Consider the following 23,143-nt stretch of genomic DNA (forward strand, 5'->3'; position numbering starts at 1 on the left):
ACTCATATGCAGTTTGCACATCGTGGCTGTCGGGAAGAAACCTTGCATCTCCACATTTCAACTATGTATGTTTTTTTTCCGTAAATTGACGCCCTAGTTCATCATACAAGAGTATAGCACAAAAGTAGTGAAAATAGCAGATCTACAAGCTCACAACGCATCCCGATGCAACGCATTGTGAGCTTGTAGATCAGCTATTTTCACAATTTTATTTTTGGTTAATAATAATAATAACTAGAAAATGTGCTCCTCGGAGCACAAGTCTCCGCCAGCAGCAGGATTTTTGGTAAGGAATTTATTCCAAGATTGGAACTTTTTCTGCTAATACCTCCTGACTAAATGTTAGCTTGGCTGATGGCACTGATGTCACTTCGAAACATGCAATGCAATGTTTCGAAATGACTCACCTATTTATAGGTATGTATTTCGTCATGCGTCTCGCTAGCCAATCAAAGCATACCCTTTCAACATATTGTCACGTGTCACGTGAAGCTTGACCAATGTTAGCTTGGACACACAGCGAAAAACGGAACGAAAACATACTCTCCACCATGCCTTCGGCCTGGCGGAGACAATAAAAAGTAAAGTTTTCTGGACATACAAGGTTTCCACCCAACAGCGACGATATGGATTGGCAACACCTTCCATCCAAAATAAAAGTAGAAGCACTTTTTGAGAGTTCTTCAGTTTGTTAGTCATATCTAAAAACAACATGGTGAACATTCTGTTTAGACGGGCATGCTCTTGCAAGCTGCAGGGATATTTTCAAAGTCGAGTGCAAATGTTTGTTCTGTTTCTTTTTTTGTGTGTGGTACAGAATGACAACCGGGTAGTGCCATTTCAGTCTTTCACATCATATGTACAGTTGGTAGTTTTTGTATTTCAACATTCATTTCTTTCAAAGAGATGTAAGACAGAAGGGAAAAACATTTCAACGCAGGCTCACAATCAACTTCAGACCTGATACTTTGATATCTTTCTTTGTGGCCTTCAGAAGTCATGTATTTCTTCATATAAACACATACCTGTGTTATTTGTTATTTTCTATTTCAGCCTTGATCATGGGGTAAATTTCCCTGAATTTCCGAGACAAAGACCTCTCAATGGAATGGAAAAGGTGACTTTCTACCCCTTATCACAATATGACATTTAATTCTGACCTAAAAATATATTTTAATGGGGAGTCTGGCTATATAACCATCTCTAAATAGTTATCTTCCTAACACAACAAACCACAATTTCATATTTTGCTGTATGCAATATAATCTATGCAACTACAGTATCAAATTTGACTTAACAACTATACTCTAGGGGGTCCATAATTAAAGGTTTGTGCTTTCAATTAAATATACATCCCTGCATTTAAAAAGCAAAGGGGTGTGATCGTTCATTATGGCCAGAAGGGGGCACCACAGGCCCACCAGAACATTGTACCCCAGTGCTGATAAGGCAACATACTGTACATCAACATGGGCACGCAGATATGAGGTACATGATGGCATATGGATGAACAACTAAACTCCATGCTGCTTAACACCCCAATTTACCATTAGAGTTAAACAAAGTGAGTAATGTTATGTTAGTGGGGTCTAGTGTACAGTTTTGTTTTGGGGTTTTCTGAGTATAAAACAATAAGGACCAGGACTATGAAATTGATTTGAAAATTCATACTGTACATCCAAAACAGCTCAAAATGTGTTTCAAAGCCTTCAACAAACCTTGCGTTTGCTAGAGGGTGCCTATAACGGGAACCGAAATGGCCATGTCTAGCTGTTTCCCCGCTTGACTGTCTTCCACATGCTTTCCTAAGCTGTTGTACTTCTCAAAGTCCATGAGGCCACAAGAATAGATCATAAAACAAGGCTTGTTTTCTATTGTACAAGAAAGATACACTCAACCAAGCTCAGCTGAATGCTCCAGGTCTAATATAAATAACAGAAGAAACAAAGAAGAATTGACACTTATTAGTAAATATCCCCTCCCTCCCTCTGTTTCCCCTTCAAAAATGTTATCTTTTTTTTTACGTGGAAGACATTGGATGCATGGGGAGGGGCGTGGGATGGAGGGGGATGGAGGGGAGGGGAGGGGGGGCAATAAGGCACAGCCCCAAACTAGCTTACAAGCTCAAGTCAATGATAATGTGTTCGTAGATCTGGGTGTTGCCCTTGAAGCTGGAGGCAAAGATGAAGTCCCTGCGGTCAGTGGACACCACGGTGAAGGAGCGTGGCGCCTGGATGTAGACCTCCTTGAAGCGCTCAAATAGTTTCTGTTCATCGTCCCACAGGTAGATCTGAGAGAACGTATAGTCACTGCCCAGGGCCAGGTAGAAGCGTTCCTTGAAGGAAAACGGCTGTAGGATCATGGAACCTCGTGACGGCAGGGCCTGGATCTCCGTAAACAGCTTGGCGCCCCAGCGCAGGACCTTGGAGTCGCCGATGTAGCGCGTCATGGCCAGGTAGAGCTCCTCCTTGATGCGGAAGTGTTTCACGGCCACCACGTCCTCCATGTTGGGGATCTCGCCCTGCAGGGCGAACTTCTGGTTACTCCGGCTCCACTGGTAGATCACCGGCACCTGGGAGCGACTCGCCAGGATGAGGTGGGCTTTGCCGTCCAAGTCTAGGAACTCGGCGTCGGTGTCGCGGAACCACTCGTGCAAGGACTGGTAGGAATAGAAGCCCTTGTCGTTCCATTTGTACAGGGTGGACAGCCCTGCTTTGGAGCTGTCCGCGATCACAAAGTACCACTCGTTGTTAATCTGGAAAGACTCGATGTCATTGGGCTTAGAGATCTTGGATACTTCGATGTCCTGGAACTTGTTGAACCTGCTCTGGTCCTCCTCAAACCTGTAGATGTGTGAGCCACCAAAGAGCTGAGCCACAATGACAAATACCTGATCCTGGATCACCACCGACTTGCACCCGACAATGGACTGACCTAAAGAGCAGGGAAATGACAGCCATGGCTATGATCAACAATCAATAATCAATAACATTAGGGAATTCATTTGATCATTTGAGTGTAAAGATTAACCACATGAACCCTAGCATCCCTTCTCTAGGCATGTCATAATAATACAGTAGGTGAACATTTGGCAAAATTAGCTGATGTACAAGCTCACCGCGTGTCACAGCGCAACGTGTGGTGAGTTTGTAGATGTACTATTTTCGACAAAGTGATTTGGTGTAGAGGGGAAACAGGTGGGTGCCTAGTATAGATCCCTGGGGGATCCCGATCAGTATAGGGTTTAAGTTGTTTAGCCATTCATGAGCAATTTGTTCTAGTGTTTAAGCCATAGCCTTACTGTACCTGTGATGTTGTCGTAAGTCCTATAGTTCATTTCTATGTGGTCCCATTGGAAAACCAAGCAGCTCTCCGCATTGGGAGCTGCGATTGCCACGTAGACATCGTTCTTATAGTTGAATGTGTCGACAGATAGAGACTCAGATACCACAGACTGGTGGAGGACGAAATCTAAGAAGAGAAAGATTTAGGTTTTAGGTATGAAGTTCAACCAACAAAAAAGGTTGATACAGGAATGTCAGTCTACTTCAGTCTACCCTGCCTGTTTATAATATTGCTTGTTGTAAAGTCACTGCCTGATGCTGATGAATGAAGCCTATAATTTATTCTACAACGGTGTCGGGTGTCACTTGGCGGAAATAACTGATTATTATTTATTATTCGCTTGAATGTGATGCACTTATTGTTATTATTGGCGATCAACAATGTCATGCGGCAAAGTATGAATTAGGTATTCAGCAGTGGTGGAAAGTACATTCACTCAAATGTACTCAAGTAAAAATGTGAGGTATTTTTTACTTTACTTGAGTATTTCCAATGTTTAATTATACCTTTACTTCTACTCCACTACATCTCAGAGGAAAATATGGTACTTTTTACTCCACTACAATTATTTGTAGTGGAAGTAACTAGATACTGTCTAGATTTTGATTAATGTTACAAAACATACAATACATTGACCACTTGTATATACTCCGGCTATTTGAAAATAGCCGATCTACAAGCTCACAACACGTCGCAAAGCAACACATTGTGAGCTTGTAGATTGGCTATTTTCAAAAGATTTTTATACATTTGAAAACTTGTGAAATGGCACATTCCGCATAATGAATACTTTAAGTATATTTTGATGCCAATACGCTTGTGCTTTTCCTCAAGTAAATTCTGAATACCAGACTTTTACTTGTATCAGAGTATTTCTACATTGTGTTATTGGTACTTTTACTTAAGTACAAAATGTGAGTATACTTCTTCCATCACTGGTATTCAGCGGAGAAAGAAAAACGTTTGCAGCTGGCTCAGGTGTTTTTCTCACCCGTGGAGATGCATTCGTTGTGCAGACTGGTCATATCATTGAGCCGCTTGTCCTTCATGTCCTCGGGCCCGGCACACACGACATCGGACACCGTGGCATTGGTGCTCTTCAGCCACATCATCAGCCACTTGGCACGACAGTCACACTCAAAGGCATTGCCTCGCAGGTCACTGCAAGAAGGGCGATGTGTCAGTGAGTGCGGATAAACAAATCGGGAAGTCATGGAGAGATGTCGGAGAGACCGGAAACCAATAGCAGAGAGAGACAGAGGACAGACATTCGAGACAAGACGGGTTGGATTCAAACCCGGAATGAGCATATTATCATCGCTGTCGGGCACAGACCTTGTATTGTATGTCCAAAACCGTTAGTAAATGGAAAAAGAGAACCTTTGTTCCAATAAGAACGTTCTAAGTGGATTTCATCATGAATTCAGGAGATAACTGCATATTAACTCTTTGACTGCCAGAAATAAAACATTGTTTGCTAAGCCACTGCCAGCGATTTTCGAGTATTTTCACTAACCTTTGAAATATCATAGAATATTTATCTCCAGTATGATCGATCCCCCGATCGCTTTAAAAGACATATCCAAGTCTCGTATTCCATAGTTATTGGCAGTTGAATGTAGGTTGTTTTCGCCAAAAAGCAGAGAAAAAGCCATTTTCCAAATCCATTAACATTAAAGTGAATGTGGTTGGCTTTTTTTGCGATCACGTGATTTGCTGCTTCTTTGCTTCACTGGGAGTCAAATGGTGACTCATAGGTTAGCGAACAGCGCCATCTAGCGTAAAACCACTGAAAACACAAAATCTCGTCATTCTCGTCATTGGCAGTCTGAGCCTTAGCAAAATATGACGAGAAATCTCATCATTGGCAGTCAAAGAGAGTGAATTGTACATGTGTAGTGGAGCGGCCAGAAGACACACTTACAGCTCTATGAGTGAATCCATGTCAGTGAAGAGATCCCTGGGCAGGGCCTTTATGTTGTTGTTTGCCAAAGACCTGCGAGTTAACAGCAATGTCAGGACAATGTGGCAAATGGCATCCAGCTTGGTTTCACAAAGTATGTTTGGTATGAGTTCATCTTGATTGCAATGGGAATAGATGATCTAAGCTCAAAGAAACTTTTTGGGGAAAACCATGCCTGTGCAATAATGATGTATTATAGCAATATTTATACATCCAAGTTAGTTTATAAAAGTTCACCAAAACCAAGCACAGTAGTACTAGCAGTAGTCAAAACTAGTTTATCATTCTGTTTATCAATATTTCCTCTTGTAAGACTTCATATTTATAGTAAATACAATATTCCCCAAATAGTATTTCTTTATGAGAGATGAGAGATGACAGCGTTTGAAACCTACAGGTGAGTCAAGTCCCTGAGTCCTCTGAAGGCATATTTGGAAGCATGTTCTAGCTTATTACTCTCAATGAACCTGTGGAGCAGAGCAGCACAACAGCACAAATCAGAACAAACACCTTTCTAGCAAACAAACCACTAAAAACAAAAAGCTGTATGTGATAGGAATTAATCAAATAGTGAATATATATCATATGGATACATTTGCATGTATCCATTCATTTGCATGCCCTGTAATATCGTCAAAGATTAATTGCTGCAATGTTTTGGTCATAGGCCTTCATCAGGCATATAGTAGTAATGAAGGTATATGACAGAAAATGTTGCAACATCATACTTTGGAAGTTTGCAAGCTACGGTAGTACTTTTATATGGACGTGAACCAGAACAAATCTTTTTAGGTGTGCATATTGCTACAAAAATATCTAAATAACAATATATTCCAACTTCCCTTTTACAAACGGAAAAGGTAGTGGATACAGTTGACTTCACAAACTACGCCATTTCATTGGTCGAGGGGCAATCACATACAGTATGCGCAGCTGGCAGTTTAGGAACCAGTATGTTTAGGCATGGGTTTGAGAGGTTAAGCACTTAAACCCTATATAGTACTTAGTTGGCTGGGGTCCTCCGGGGCTCCATACTAGGTCCACTTCTTTTTTGCCTCAGAACCAAATCTCTTTGCCAAAAATAGCCAATCTACAAGCTCACAACGCGTTGCAATGATGCAGTGTGAGCTTGTAGAGCTGATATTTCCGCCGAATATTCATCCCTGAATAGGGACGCTAGGGTTTAAGATTACTTGTGTAGGACTAACAGCGCTTCCTTTAAAGAGGTAGAATATCTGCTGCTTACATAACATTCCTAGTAGTAATCATAAAATGCAATGTTCTTTTCTACATTGGGCCATTTGCCAACCACAGAGAGTAGCTCCAAACTCAGATGCCTGAAAAGGCATTTACAGCCACTGTCATTTCCATTATAATTTGCTGGCTGACAATGCCATGGTTGTGGTTATATTTAGTTTTACTCTCATATCAACCTCTACTGTACTTAAACCACATGAACCCTAGCATCCCTATTCTGGGGCGAACAGTCTGTGAAAATAGCAGATCTACAAGTTAAGAGATATGGTGAAGAGGGTTAAAAAGGAGCACACCAACTTTTGACCCCTGGGGGACCCCGGTCAACTAAGTATGTTGGGTTAAGTGGTTAAGATTCAATTTGTTTTATTTGTCACATGCTCATACAAGTATGTGCAGTGAAATGTTGGTGTAGCATACTCCGCCAGACTGTGCTTACAATGTCCAGCATACAGGTACAGTATAAAACATAGGTCTCCGCCAGGCCGGGTTGTCTACTCAGGGCCCGCAAACTTTGAAAGGCATTCATAGCTTGATCACATGACCCCGGGGATAATGTGTACCGGTTTGTGTGAGTTTTGGACAAAATCTGTAGGAGTAGTTGCAAAAAGTGTGTTTTGAAGAAAGCGCACTATGGCAGAAAATGTAATCTGGCACAAACTAAGTTGTGTCATGATCCAAGGAATCTAGGGGAAAAAGACGCTGATTGTGTGACCTACGGTTCAAGAGTTCTAGCCCAAAATGTGAAGTGGGCTGCCACCATGAGGAGACTTAAAAAGATTGGGATGGAGGTTCTTCCTTGGCTTAGTGGGAATGTGCCTGCAACGTTTCCCAGCAATCGGGCTCTGCATTCATGATTTGTGGCATTTTGTGCAAAACGGGCCACCCCCGCGAACCTTGGAAGCCAATCATAGCCAATCGGAATGGAATATGAAAAATGTGACAGATAGGACTTGATCACATGACTACAGAGATAATGTATATCGATTTGTGTGCGGTTTGGACAAAATCTGTAGGAATGTGTTTCACAAAACTCTGTGTCATGTTGGCGTTGGTCTATTAGCAAAGTTTCCCGCCGATCAGTCCATTGGTGCTTGTAGCATGTCGTGCAAAACAGGCCCCCCTTGCAAACTTTGGAAGCCAATCGTAGTCAATCGGAATAGAATCCAAAACATCTGACAGATACATCTTGATCACATGACAACAGCGATAATGTGTACCAATTTGGGCAGGGTTTGGACAAAAAACTTGTTAGGTGGAAATGGGCGTGCCTTATTTGGGAATTTGCATAATGATCCAAGGAATCCAAGGGAAAAAGAACGGACGGACGGACGGACAGGGGCCAAAACATAGTCTCGGCCACGCCTTCGGCCTGGCGGAGACAATAAAAAAAAACTAAAATGTTTTTTTTTAAAGGTATGATAAAAACAAAGTTATCATACAAGTGTAATGAGCAGTAATTAAGTACCAGTATATGTAAAGAGTGTGTAAAGTGTATAAAGGTCTTGGTAGAAGAACAAACAGCGTAAAGGGTACTTACAAGTATTCCAGGTGAGGAAGGCCAGCGAATGCATCATCCCTTATAGTTGTAAGAGAATTTGAATTCAAAAGCCTGAAAAAATCAGTAGAGTAGAGAATGTATCAACACACGTCACAACAAGACTTAATGAGCTTGATCATTGAAAACATGTTTTCATGTGATGAACAGAACACAGAGTGGATGCACATCAAAATGGTTTTGAAAGGTCATTCACCTTGCTTGCCTAGCATTCCGGCACCCATTATAGTCCAAATGATGCAAACCTTGCCAAACGTAGCACCCATGAGCTAGTGTACAATTTCACCCATCTTCGTTATTCTATATGACATCATGGCGATCAAATGATACCACTGGTTGATTTGTAGATGGTCTTTTGCACGATTACTCACTCTGTGTGCTTTGTATTGGTTAAACAGAAACCACAGACACTTTCATGTGTCTATTTTGGGCATGTCATTATAAGCAAACTATTTTCGCTACTTTTGCAAGACACTGTCATATGACGAAGTATAAAATAGGGCTAATTAAAAAAAAATATATATATATATGAAATATGGAGATTACAAGTTGTCTGCATCTGACACTGATGCACACAAAACTACCTATGCAACATCTTTCCATGCACTATCCTGCTCAGTGCAACTGCACTGTTACAGTCTATCGATCCTGTTGGAGACTTGCACTTGTTATTTTCTCCTACAGTGACTATTGTGTTGCAAAGGACTAAACACCATCTTGCTGCTCTGACCCTAGCCCAAACAAAAGTCATGTGCTGGCATTAGCAGGCAGGGTGGGGACAGAGACTGGCAGACTGGTCAAGTAAGCAGCTCATGAACAACAACATGGTGGAAATATGTCATTTATGTTCATTTCATCCAGCTGTTTTTATATTTAAAAAAATAAAGAATTGTGATTAACTCAAATAATTGCAATCAGGCGATTATGTAATAACTGTGACAGGCTTAACCTGAGTCTGAGTTCCATAGACTGGAGGAGAGAACCATCGCTTGAGAGACAATGCTCTCGTACCTGGCTTACACCAGCTGTGAGACAAAGACTGAAGAGGGCGATCATATCATATGCTTGCTTTCTGCCCACGCTCACCATTCCACTGTATTTTGGTGCTGTGAAATGTCGTGATCAGCAGTACGCTCCAGTTACCAACACTACTTGTAAGCAAAAATAAAGGCCTACTTTTAGAATGTGCAATTAAGCTGTTACACCCTCAGTGGTGCAAGCTACAGATACCCCCTATATATAATTAATGTCACGTTTTTTCCCCATTTTGTCTATCCACACTTCAACATTGAGGAGACTGTGTCCTAGCGGTTCAATTTTAAAAAGGTATAATGATAAGTAATTTGTAGTGTTTGTAGTGGCTCCAATGTAGACCTCGGACATCATGTTGCCAGCCGGTGACATCAGTCATCTATGACGTCAGTCGACCTATGACCTTTCTACAGTATGATGTGTGACTCTAAATTTGGGCAAGGTTTCAGCCCGATCCGAGCCCCAATGACTACAATTACAATGAACCCCTTAAACCCCAGTGTTGCGTCGCGTTGTGAGCTTGTCAATCAGCTATTTTCAGCGAAAGCTTTCCCAACAATAACAGAAAACAGAAACACTAGTATAGAGCCCTTATGGGGTTTAAGTGGTTAAAATGTGTGTGTGTGTAGTATTCATTGCTACTGTAGTGTTTGTTCAGTAACAGAGATCTCTCCATCCATATCCCCATGGTCTTTAGTAAACAGAAAATACATTTTCAATTCCAAATACCAATTTTATCCAATCAGGATAGAGAACTCCACAAAAATAATTCATCAGCTTTTGTCGTGTTCCAGTTCAAATGTAGATGAAACAATTCGCTTGTTTCATCCAGGGTTTCATCACTGTTTATCCTGTATCCTGTATGAGTTCTCACGTCTGATTGGATAAAACTGGTATGCCAACCTGAAATTTTCATTTTCTGTTTATTAAAGAGTTGGAGGGACGGGGAAACCCCTGTTACTGAACAAACACTCTATAGCAATGAATGCTATCGGAATATAGAGCTGTTTAACACTTCTTTTGACAAAATAAATATGAGCTACACCCCTTTAAGCTTCAGATAATGGTGTGGTTCTGGGGAATAGTATGAGGGAAAGAAACCAATGGAAAGGAGAGATTTTGCACTCTGCCTTTGAGATGCAAGGGGTGAAATGCTCTTAGCATACCTGCCACGCCTATATGTTTATGCTGACATCATAACAATCAATATTGGAGTAGATCAATGGCTTCCGGTAAGTATGATTAGTATGGCGTGACTTGCTCTCAAGCTCAAATCCACTACAGTTGTGGAAGATGCATGATCCACCCACTTAAGTCCGATCTGCATGCTCACAACGTGTCGTGATGTGATGTGATGCGTTGTGAGCAGGTACATACAGTAGATCTGCTGTTTCTTATTGCATTTTTTCGCCCATAATGAGATGCCTAAAACAGGGACGCCAGGGTTTAAGTTGTTAAGAACACCTGAAGAGCTGTGAATGTTATACAACACCAGTTCCCCCAGTTCATCAGCCAGTCACAGCCAGGCAAGTTACGAGATGTTTCCTTAACATAATGGATGTAATCATTGTCCGTGGACTGCTAGGCCTATAAGCACACCTTTTTTGTATTCATATTATTTTCTATGTGGATATTCAATTGGTTTGCAATAGCCCAAATACAAGACCTTTCGATACTTTAGCAATAGCTGTAATATAAGCCACAACATAGCTACAGGTGGGCCCATATCTGTCTCATAGTGTGAATATCCATATCAAGCAGGAGCTTGTGCCAAGTGTGATGAGGCTTTAGAATGACTAACAGTGAGGTTGTAGCTATAGGGTTTGGATCCGGAACCGGAGGAATCGGAGGAACCTGATCCGACATTGAGCAACCGGAATCGGTTCCGTCACATTTGCAACCGTTTTCTGGAACCGGTTTCCTCACACTGTCAGAGCTGGCATGTGGACTTGACCCTAACTCTCAGAGTTACAGACCTGTTAGGGTCCATTTGGAACCCCCCCTATAGGAATCGTTAAAGGGAACCGCTATGGAATCGGACCGTTGAGAGGGAATCACTAAGTAACCGAAATCTTTAAAATCCTTAAGGATCCCAACCCTGGTTGTAGCTGACCCTTACTGCTGTGTGTGGTTTCCCTAGACTAGAGGCACAGGGGCCAATCATTATAGGCTGTTGACCGTGTCTTTGTGAATGATCACAGCATTCTGTGAGCATCCAGATCATGGTTGGTCTGATCTGGTGAGCACACCTTAAGAAACCTCAACATTTACTGTAGGCTATATATGTCCATTGAAGTCTGAATATCAAAAGTGCCTTTGAAAACGAGATAAGGGCAGTCCATTTGGCTAACTATTTTTGCATGTAGGCTATAATATACAATAACACTGCAGGGATCATAGAGGGTGAAATAGGCCTACATTAGTTGCACGATAAGCAGCCAGAATATACAATAACACTGCAGGGATCAAAGAGGGTGAAATAGCTACAGTAGGCTTACAATAGTTGCATGTAGGCTATAATATTATGCTATACAATAACACTGCAGGGATCATAGAGGGTGAAATAGGCTTACAGTAGTTGCAGTGAAGGCATGTGGGAAAACATAGCCTCTTTGATCTCAAAGAACGTCCCATTGACGATACTCCTGTTAGGAAAACAAGTCAAAAGGATTATTATTATGTTTTAATAATATTTGTTTATGACTAGCAGGCTTCCTGAACAAGGCAAGAATTGGAGATAGCCTAACTTGCCACATTAACAAGATGTTGAGGTAATAGCCATACTAACTAGGTAGGGCTCATCACCAAACACAGGCTATCTTAATAGCCAAAAGCAGGGGTCTTCAACAGGGGGACCAAGACCCCTAGGGGGTCCTCAGAGTTACTACAGGGGGTCCACCAAATATTTGCGTAGTGGGGAACATTAGCCTAAAATAGCAGATCTACAATCTCACAATGCCTTGGCCTGTGAGGTGTTGTGAGCTTGTAGAGCGGCTATTTTCGGAGAGGGGAAAAGAGGAGACCAAGTACAGAGCCAACGGTCAAGTTGACTCAAATATTGAGGGAAAATACACATTAACATTAATCCAGCTATCTATGCAATCTATGAAAAAGTTTAATTTGCAGCACAATTAGGCTATGTAGTGGGGGTCCCTGCTTCATCCCTCTGTAAGCTAGGGGGTCCAATTGGCCTGAAAAAAACGTTGAAGACCCCTGGCCAAAAGCCTTTACAAACAGAAACACAGGTCGGGTTAATATAGGCAATACTTACAAAGAATTGATGTCGTTGGGGGAGATCCTCGGGACATTGGAAGACCCGACGCAGATGATGGACTCCTTGGAGCAGCTGCATGCCGAAGGGCATCGGAAAGGTTTCTTGGCTGGATGGACAGGCTGAGACAATAATGACACCAAAAACAACGTCCAGACGTTACAGAGAAGTGATGGCAACATCTTGATCCGGTCGGGTTTGCATGTGTGATGGTTTGAGACGACGAGGCGTTTACACCCTCCTGCACCATGAAATGCTGCACTGGAACCCTGACATCAGCAAATCAGCTGCAGCTCTTCTCCCTTCGCACGATTTAATTATTTATTAAATAAGGGTTTCGCTTCGGAGTGTGTTGGCCAAACATCCTTAGGCTATTATAATGGGATTTCTTTTCTTTACCACGATGCTCCTTATTCTTTCAACACTCGAAATATCTTTATTTAATTCAAATGATTTATTTGGTGCCAGTTGGCGGAGAGATAGCCCAGGTACATGACTGTCATATATTATATGACAGTCATGGATGAACTTCATAATAGTGTATGCACTTTCTTTCTCTTTGGCCCGTACATCTACATGAACGTTCACATTTCAAATATAAAGTGCTTACCTCATAGCCACAGATGTTACAATTATGTACGGGCCCCCAGAAGTACCCGTATCTTCCGTATTGTTCTATAAACAAATACAATATGTGGCCATTTTCTCATGGAGTTATAATGTATCAGAGTGCAATACACATCCTAACCGATAGGGTCGCGTAGTTAAAAGCATATGGAAAAAATGGCCACCGATTGGATTAAAATGCTTTTTATTGAAGAACACGGAAAATACAGGTACTTCTAAGGGCCCGTACATAATTATAATATCCGTGGCCATGGAGTGAGCACTTTATATTTGAAATCTGAACGTATATGTAGATGTACGGGCCAAAAAGGGAAAAAGTGCAAACACCAGGTTGAAGTTTCGCCATGACGGTCGTGACAGATGACCGTCATGTGATCCATGGCTAGGTGGAGAGGGATTGGGGGGAGCCAATGGGACTCACCTATAGGAGAGTCGTCGTGTTGAATCATCATTATTCGTACTGTTTTATTATGAGAACATGACGTGTGTGTTCCCTGTGTTAAAGTATGAGCCGATCATGGCTCACTGCACCTCTTGGCTAACATAGTGCATCATTTCAGAACCATGGACAGTGCCAAGTAGGTTGCAGTGGTGTAAAGTAACTACTGTACTCAAGTACCCAGGTAGCAACTTAAGTAAAATTTTGAGGTATGTTTTACTTACTTGAGGATTTCCAATTTCCAGTCCTTTACTTCTACTCCACTACATCTCAGAGGCAAATATTATGCTTTTACTCCACTACAATTATTTGAAAACTTTAGTTACTAGTTACTTTGTAGATTTTGATTATTATTACAAAACATACAGTACATTAGCCACTTCAGCCCTATGTACATTTCGGCCATTTGAAAATAGCAGGACTACAAGCTCACAATGCCTCACTATACCACACATTGTGAGCTTGTAGATCTGCTAATTGCAAAAGATTTTTATACATTTTAAAACTTGTGAAATGGGGACATTCTGCATAATGAGTACTTTCTACTTTTGGTACTTAAAGTACATTTTTATACTACTAATACGTGTGTACTTTTACTCGAGTAAATTTTGAATTCCGGACTTCTACTTGTAACAGAGTATTTCTACATTGCAGTATTGATACATTTACTTATATAAAAAATTGTAGTACTTTTTCCACCACTGCGTGTGTTCCCTGTGTGTTAAAGCAGTGGTTCTCAAACTTTTTCATGTCAAGGACCCCCAAATTGACACTTATTAGCCCGCGGACCCCCATTTGAAAAGATAAGCCAGGGACCCCCATAAGAGAAGATTTTTACGGCTCTAGCAGTGATTCTCAACCATTTTAATTTCAAGGACCCCCAGTATGACCTGCATTAGGCTACGGACGGATGGAATGGCATCTCTATCTCTGGGACCCCAATTTATATTGTAAAATTAATGTTAATTTAACTCTCAGAGTTACAGACCCATAAGGGTCCATTTGGTTCCTATCCATCATTTAGCTGGGGACCCCCTGGAACCCCCTCAAGTACCCCTGGTGGTCCCCGGACCGCACTTTGAGAACCAATGTGTTAAAGTATGAGAGGATCATGGCTCACACCTCTTGGCTAAAATAGCACATCATTTCAGCACTATGGACAGTGCCAAGTAGGCAGTTCATGCCAAGTTTATTAAAGCAGAAGAATGAATCCCATCAGCCATGATTTGAAAACCATTAAAGATTTAATATTAAGGCCTGTATAGAATGATGGGGTTTGGTAGACTGTTGTATAACAGAGTTAAATGTAGCCAGGTCTACGATATTACATAATTTAGGAGCAGAGAAGAAGGCCGACGGGGCACTTGTCCCTGAAGCTGACACAAACCGGGTATCGTCACAGAACCATAACCTACCTGGCAACTGCACAAATGGTGTAAAGTAACTAAGTACATTTACTCAAGTAAAATGAGTACTTCAGTGCTTTTACTTCTACCCCACTACATCAGAGACTAATATTGTACTTTTGCTCCTCTACAATTATAAGAAAACGTTAGTTACTAGTTATTTTGTAGATTTTGATTATTATTACAAAATATACATTTTGTTCACTTCAGCCCTATAAATATATATTCTGGCTAATTGAAAAGCAGATCTACAAGCTCACAATGCATTGCCATGCGACACATTGTGAGCTTGTAGATGTGCTACTGTATTTTCAAAAGATTTTTATACATCTTGAAACTTGTTAAATGGGACATTCTGCACAATGATACTTTTACTTTGGTACTTTAAGAATATTTTGATGCAAATACTTTTGTACTTTGACTCAAGTACATTTTTAATACAGGACCTTTACATGTAACAGAGTAAATCTATTGGGGTATTGATACTTTTACTTAAGTAAAACATCAGAGTACTTCTTCCATCACTGGCGATTTGTTACCTGGCAGTGTCCCTGGGGTACTTGAGACTTATGATCGAGGGCAGCACAAGTGCCAGGTGAGATATTTTTAAAGGGCGTTCTATTTAGGTGAGGATGATGCCGGTAAACAGCTTGTTTGGGTTTCAGGGTATACCAAAGCTCTTATTTACATTGCCAGCTAGTTCTGGAGGTGACCCGAATCCTGCATGTTTAATCCATGCATTCATGGGCTTCTTGTCACCTTTGCAAAGCTTAGGGACAAATGGACAATACTGTGTAAATGTAAACTAACAATAATGTGCACTAACTGCAATACAATTGTCTCCATTTTTAAATGTTCCATTGCCGCAAAACATCAGTTATCACCAACCATCTTTCAGTGGTCATAATGTGAAAAAGCGGTTGATTTGAGTAACATTTTGAAGTGAAAGACAGATTCAATACATAGTATTGACATACTGCAGCATGTGTCATGGCATAGCATTGATCAGTAAGGACTCCTTTAAAAGGAAATATGTACCTCATGAAAAAGAAAAGAAAAAAGAAACCGACTGACTCTCTGTGCTCACAGCATCCCTGCAACATCAGCACAGCACCAGACAAGGAGGCAAGTCGAGTTGGGGACAGGGAGAAGGCGAGGAATATACTACCACTAGTGCAGTGAGTAGTAACCACTTCAATACACTCAGCTTGTGTCGATGCGGTGGAAAGCAGAGCAGACCACATAAAAAAGGAAACAACCGCAATCACAAGGAGTGCTTGTGAGGCTGAGTGATACAGACAAACAAATAAACAAACAAGCAAACAAATAAACAAATGGATACTGTATCTAGGGCAAGGCGGAGACAGAGGTGGAGAGGGAACGGGGAGTTATTTCAGGATTTTTGTACATGGCCTTTGCATGTCAAAAATGCAAAGACAGGGTGGTAGAACCCAAGACAATTCCACTGCTGAGAAGAACAGCATCTCCATCTCCATCCGTTTGATTCTCTGTACAGACAGATTTTGTGGATTTATCCGACAACTGAATCCCAGAAATGTATGCTTGAAACGGGGGAAAACAAGAAGAAAGAATTACGTTAAAATAAATCTGTTATGCAGAGCATTTTAAGAATTGAGGCTTTTTATACAAATATCTAGTAATCCATGTTTTACATATTTCAGATATAAGAAAGTGCACTGACTTCTATTTCACGGTTTTCACATAGTTGCAGATTCTCAACCTCAACACTCTCCATAAGGTGTCAGCAGTCGCGTATGGACGACTTTGGCACAGCGAGTGCAATCGAAATATAGATAAGTCAGTGAAGCTTCACTGGGAGTTTATTTTTGTGCCGCGGGGCAGTACCTGTTCCGCCACCAAACCACATTCAACCTGCCATCCCTATTTTCGGAATATCATCATTGGTGGAATTTTCCATTTATTTTGAAAGTTATAGTGAAGATGAAGTATAAATTAGGCTTTGTTGAACGAAAACACATGATGTGCAAGCACAGCAGACAGTGCTTTGGTTACAGCTACAATCCCCATGGTCTAGTTCAAGACCTAGATTCTCAGTTCTACATTATAGAAATAGAAAGCATTGCTATTTCTTAATATGAATGATGGGCACAGACTTTCACAGAGAATAGGCTCCATTATGCTCTACAGATCTGTGTTGGATGCATGTCGACTGACTCATTGATTACCTGATTTACTTCTGTTGGTCATATCAGTTACATAGGAAAATGAATAAGTGAATTCAATAGAGTGGGATAAAATGGGGGTTAATGTTCTCATGACATTTGTATCATATTACAACTTACAGCCAGCGAGAGGCATACCAGAACACACACACACACACACGTTGTACACACAGCATTATATAAATACATGTTATCCTCTGTAATGAAATGGATAAAAGGCAATACTGTGCATCACAATACATACCATTATGTGTGTGCGTGGATCACGGACAACTATTCATTTCAAATACATTTACTTTGTTTTATTGCCTAGTATCGCTCAACAAACCAATAATGTAGATACATTTCAATTGATAAACACACCTTTTTGGCCTTATGTGATGCTGTATAGATGTGTATATGTGTGTTTACATACACACTGAATATGTAAGACTTTAATCTAGAGACAATAGGACAAAGAGGAATTAAAAGTCAGAAAAAAAACGATTTATGTATTTATGGGGCCATAAGTTCAGGTCCCAAATACATAAGAATAATAGGTTCATTTAATCAGCAGCTGGGGATACAGAAATAAAATGTATGAACATCATAGTCTTTGATCATATGAGAGGATTGGAATGATATAAAAATCCACACACCAGTATACTCCCGTTTGCACATTTATTTTAGGTTTTTGAAGCCTGGTGGCTTCGAGCCACCAGGCTCTTCCTCAGAAGTAAGGTCTGAGGAGAATTTCTTTTGCAAATGGGAGTATACTGGTGTGTGGACTTTATTTATTTTGATTACATGTTGAAGTTTTGATCCAGCACCCAGCCTAGTAGGTTTGGGATGTGCGTGTCTTCTGCCTTTTTCTCATCAGGATTGCAATGATGTAGCCACAAAACATCCATCAAGAAGTGCTGTGCAACATACAGTACGCTACGGATCCAAGGGGGGCAGGTGCAATCCAGACCCCAGAGGTTGGAACGGCAGACAAAAACAAAGTTGCTTTACTTAAGCAGTGGAATTTCCTTTTGTATATACTTATTTGTTCAGAATGCAGTAGTGGTTACAGTGGTTGTGGTGATCATTCTTGATAATTTAAGGGTTACTTCACAACCCTTTTGAGTGTCACGTGACAAACATTGTGTTTTCAACTGATTGGCTTGACAAAAACGATGTATTTCGTAAGAGTCGTGCAATTACCTAAGTATAAATTAGTCTTTACTCTCCAGTAGAGTCCTCCTTGCCCGTTGCGGTCAACGGCGAACTGCTTCGGGCAGCGCTGCTTTCTTTCTTCAGGGTCTTCAGGCACTTGTCCAGTCTTTTGATGCACAGCGTCACGTCTTCTTGCGTGATGCCCACGGCTGAGGCGGCGTTGAGGTAGGGGCAAGGGTATGCCTCTGAGTGGGACATGAAGCCGCGGAATGTGTATCCGCTCACTGTCTGCTCCTTGCCCAGGGGTATTACCCTAGAAACAACAACCAGAATGGTTTAGTACAAGGGCTGAGCAATTATTCATTATGGTGCGCAGCATGACAATATACAGTGCCATTTCTGCACTGTATTCTGCCCTCTTAGCTATAACTGGGCTTAAAGGGCTAGTTCAAGTTCAAGTTTATTATGTCCCAAACTGGGCAATTTATGTTACAGCAGATAGTAAGAAACTCCAACATACAGTAAACATACATACACAAGACACACATAGACATAGACATAATCACAAGATCCAGATAATAATAGCTACTCATAGCTACCTCCTCCTGCTGCTATTATTGATGGCACGAATAGAAGTAGGTACAAATCAGAATTTGTACCTATTGTTTTTAGCTGCAGGGGTCTTTAACCTTTGGCCGGAAGGCAAGAATTTATATTCAGAATTTAGGGGGTGAGAGCTGTCTGCCACAATAGAAGATCCTTTCTTAAGCACCTGCTGGTCATATATGTGACTCAGACAGCTAAATTGTACCCCCACTATCTTTCTAGCCCCCCTCACAACCCCGTTAAGGGCATTTTTCTGTCTAATGCCAATGTTTCCATACCAACAAATGGCAGCAAATGAAATAACAGACTCTATGAAAGCTCTGTAGAATAAAATCATCAGTGACTTATCCACCTGAAATTTGGCTAGCTTCCTTAAACAGAAGAGGCGCTGTTGACCTTTCTTACACACCATTTCAGTATTGACATCAAATTTCAGACGATAGTCAATAATGGAGCCGAGATATTTATAAGTGGTTACCAAATCCACTGTCTGGCCATTTATGACGCTACTCTGAGGAGCTGGTGGAGATCGTCTAAAATCAATACACATATCTTTAGTCTTTGTGACATTAAGTTGTAGGAATGCATCTTCACACCAAGAAACAAAGTCATCTACAACTGGGCCATGACTGGCTTCACTATCACTCAAAAGACTAACAATCACAGAATCATCTGCAAATTTAACAATGTGTCTGTTGTCATGTTGACTCCTACAATCATTAGTATACCCACTCTTGTATATCCTGTATAGTATACAGGATATACAAGAGTGGGGAAAGAACACAACCTTGGGGTGAGCCGGTGGATGATGATAGTTCTCCAGACAATTTACCATTCACCCGTACCCTCTGGGTTCTATTTGTGAGAAAATCAAGAACCCAACCAATAATACCTGAATCTAAGCCAAAGTTGTTAACTAATTTTTCAACTAGTATATGTGGCTGAATGGTGTTAAAGGCTGATGAGAAGTCAACAAAAAGCAGCCTAGGATGTGTCTTGCTAACTTCCAGGTGTGAAAATAGAAGGTTCAATAAGGTGATGGTAGCATCAGACACTCCTCTCTTAGCCCTGTAAGCAAATTGCAAGGGGTCTAGGCAACACTCAGTTTTTGCCAAGAGCTCATCCTTAACAAGCCTCTCAAATGACTTCATAACCAAAGATGCCTGAAGTCATTGAGAGCTTTGGGACGAGGACCCTTGGCAACCGGCACCACAATGGATCGCTTCCATAAAGATGGCACCCTCTGCTGAGTAAGAGACAGCTGAAAAATAAAATAGAAAATAGGGCCTAGCCGTTCTGCACAGACAGTAAGCAGACGGCCACCTATATTGTCTGGGCCTGGACTTTTCTTAGGTTTACACCTTTTAAAACACGTGGTCACACTATGTTCATCATTTTTCACTTTAAAACACCTCTGGGGTCATTTTAATGTCTACTCTGACTTTTGTATGCACCCCAGACAGATTTTAAGTTGCTTGATTCAATATTTAGATCTTTGGTGTGCATTCTATCAGACACGCCCCCTTCATATAGAAAAGCATTGTAACTTCAAACTCCATTTTAACCATGTTAGACTGACTCATTGAAAACACACATCCTTGGTTCTGGTGACTGATATTGTCCTTCTAATGAGTGAGCAGGCTGTGTTTTTTTTAATACATTTTTTCTTTATTTTTTTTTCATTAAAGAAAAAAAGAAATCACATTGGACACAAAAGCCAGAGTAGACGTTAATATGACCCCAGAAGTGTTTTAAACACCCACGCTAAGCAAATATTATGCACGATTTGAGAGAGAGGAACTTAATGTTTGGCTAAAAATGAGTATTTGTATTAGATTAAAACAAGCAAATAGTAAACACTTTAAGTGATGTGGTCTCGCCTTTGGGACAGTCAGTGATTGGTGAGTGTAGGCTACTTATAGTATGGGGGAAAGCATCTTTTGGTATGGGAAAATGGAAAGGGCAGATTCATATAGTTATATCATTAAATGTATCACTTTAATAGTCCTGTTTCTATGCAATATGCCCCCAAAATTTAAGAAGTACAATAAGCAACCAGTGGGAATGAACGTGTTGGGGGGAAAAATGAGAATCACAGAGAATGATGAGGCAGGTGTAAGAGCAGCTGGGTCGGAGTAGGCGTGTAGATGGAGATCGAATGTTAGCCTCAGAATAGGGACTCTAGGGTTCAAATGGTTGGTTGATGGATATAACCTCGACCAAGAACATAATAGATAAAAGGAGAAATACTGCAACAGCTCGACTAGGCAGGGAGGGGGTACTGTCAAAACATATCTTGAGTAGGCAGCAGGACGAACCATTCTATCAATGGCTTTTAGTGGCACAAAACCCGAAACCAATTATTTCCGAGCACGTCAACGTGCTCGTCCCATTAGTTCTCGTCTCTATAGGAAGTGAATTCACCAGTCACCCAGCAACGCACCTCTCTCTTTATGCAGGCTCCTTGTGCTTTGTCAAACAGCAGGGCTGAGACACACGAGGCACTGCAGCATCCGCTGCTGAACACACAGCAAGCCTTTAAGTCTACAGCAGTGTCTGCTTCAAAAACACAACAACAGCTACGGTGCTGCTCTACTGTAGTGAGAGCCATACCTAGGGCTGAGCGATATGACAACAAATCAATATCACAACTTTCTCCAAACCTTTGCCTCGATTACGATTAATGAACGATTATTTAAAAAAAAAGATAATAGCGAAAATAGCAGATCTACTGTACAAACGTGTGAGAAAAGATTAAAGCGTAGAAAAGATTAAAGCTATATATTCTGATAGTAATCATTGCTATAGTGTTGATTCAGTAACAGGAGTCTCCCTGTCTCACCAGCTCTTTAATAAAGAAAGAGAATACACATATCCAGGAGGGTTGCAAATTTTAGCCAATCAGGAGAGAGTACCCATTTACAGCTTAACATCTATAGTTTTCCAGTCCCAATTTGTTCTACTCATTTCTTTGTCATTACATTCCATTTATTCAACATATTTTATTTATTTTAAATCTATTGGACTTCGTTTGTGTCGATTGTCATAAGTTGGTTCTAAATATCGGTTTGTATTTATGGGAAATTGCCCAGCCCTAGCCATATCTGAAAGCTAAATATCCATTGCTTCTATTTAGAAGTGGATTTTAGAGTGCGAAAAACTGTTCATAATTGCACTTCAGGTACTTCAGTTCCATTCATAGTTTTAAATTATGAAAATGTGTTACAGTACTGGTGGCTCTGAAGTTTTGGCCAAGGTGCGTCTCTGTCAGTGCAGTTCAGACTCACTTAAATGCAAAATCAATTACTGGCTACCTATTGAGCCTATAAGTATATGGCGGAAAGCATTATGGAGCTGAAATGCATTATAATAAGCTGTAGGCTTCTGTTAATCTGTTTTGTTGCATGAGAGAATAGCCTACTATTGATAGTTTTAGTTTAATTATTTTTAAGGCAGCTGTAATTTTGGCTGGACGCAGGTCTCAGCTGAAGCAATGGTCTTGAAGACCCACAATTATTTGTTGCAGTGGTATCAAGAAACCATTAATGATCAGTTAATTGTATTCCGCTAATGAAAACACTTTCATTAGCTGAAAGACAAGTGAAACATATTCACTATGTCTCACATGCATGCTTGCAAACTATTAGTCTGAAGAAAGGACTAAAAGCCCGCCAGCTTGGTAACATTACATATTTACGGACTACTGGGTGAGACGAGATGAAAGGTGACAATCAAGAATGGACAGAGATCCCTCTGTTCTGCGAAGACAACCATCGAACACCATCACTGGTTCTGAGGACACGTCTCTTGACATTGGCGTCCCAGCAGAAACAACACAGCTCTGTTGTCAATCAACTGTCATCGTCAGCTGAGCTGCAATGGCAGCGTCCCCATCAATTAGAAGATGGCGCTGATAATGCGACGCTGGACATTCTAATCATCGTGAGTGGCGCCTGCGCCGCGCTTCGCCACCAGAGGACTCAACCCGGCCGACAGCTGCCTTCAACTGGATGTTCATGCTCCATTTAACCCATTAAGACCTGGAACTGTGTCATTTTTTGATTTGAGCTAAAAGGCATTATTTCACACTTTGGGCTATTCAAAAATAGCAGATATACAAGCTCATAGCGCGGCACCGAGTGCCGCGCTACAAGCTTGTAGATCTGCTATTTTTTTTAAATCGTGAAAATGTGTGCAAATATTTGAATATATATATTTTTAAAGCGAACATTTTTAGCTCAAATCTTTGCTTCTGGGGGTCCCTGGAACAAAATATTTTGATGGGGGTCCGCGGCCAAATA

At 41.0% G+C, this 23,143-nt stretch overlaps 3 protein-coding genes across 5 annotated transcripts in view; 1 reads left to right on the plus strand and 2 right to left on the minus strand.

Moving 5' to 3' along the window:
* The window catches only part of sepsecs (Sep (O-phosphoserine) tRNA:Sec (selenocysteine) tRNA synthase), a 515,993-nt gene that overhangs the window by 475,625 nt on the left and 17,225 nt on the right, over positions 1 to 23,143 (minus strand). For 2 of the 3 annotated variants that reach the window (XM_084042202.1, XM_084042201.1), the window contains exon 12: positions 17,185 to 18,549. In XM_084042202.1, the coding sequence (XP_083898328.1) occupies positions 18,303 to 18,549 (247 nt within the window). In that variant the 3' untranslated portion in view covers positions 17,185 to 18,302. Of the gene's footprint in view, positions 1 to 17,184; positions 18,550 to 23,143 lie in introns of those variants that run through there. The other variant, XR_014599594.1, reaches the window with a different exon arrangement.
* Positions 1 to 23,143, plus strand: part of LOC311034328 (uncharacterized protein) — a 492,900-nt gene that overhangs the window by 290,684 nt on the left and 179,073 nt on the right. The window lies entirely within an intron of this gene.
* Positions 2,117 to 12,605, minus strand: LOC311034912 (leucine-rich repeat LGI family member 2-like; the record flags this gene model as incomplete). Its single annotated transcript, XM_084042940.1, has 8 exons — positions 2,117 to 2,934; positions 3,307 to 3,471; positions 4,337 to 4,506; positions 5,270 to 5,341; positions 5,704 to 5,775; positions 8,103 to 8,174; positions 11,726 to 11,797; positions 12,424 to 12,605. The coding sequence occupies 8 exons, from the start codon at positions 12,603 to 12,605 to the stop codon at positions 2,117 to 2,119; spliced, it is 1,623 nt and encodes a 540-aa protein (XP_083899066.1).

The sequence above is a fragment of the Gymnoscopelus microlampas genome (genome assembly GCF_963454915.1).
Source record: "Gymnoscopelus microlampas genome assembly, chromosome: 19".
NCBI classification, from domain to species: domain Eukaryota; kingdom Metazoa; phylum Chordata; class Actinopteri; order Myctophiformes; family Myctophidae; genus Gymnoscopelus; species Gymnoscopelus microlampas.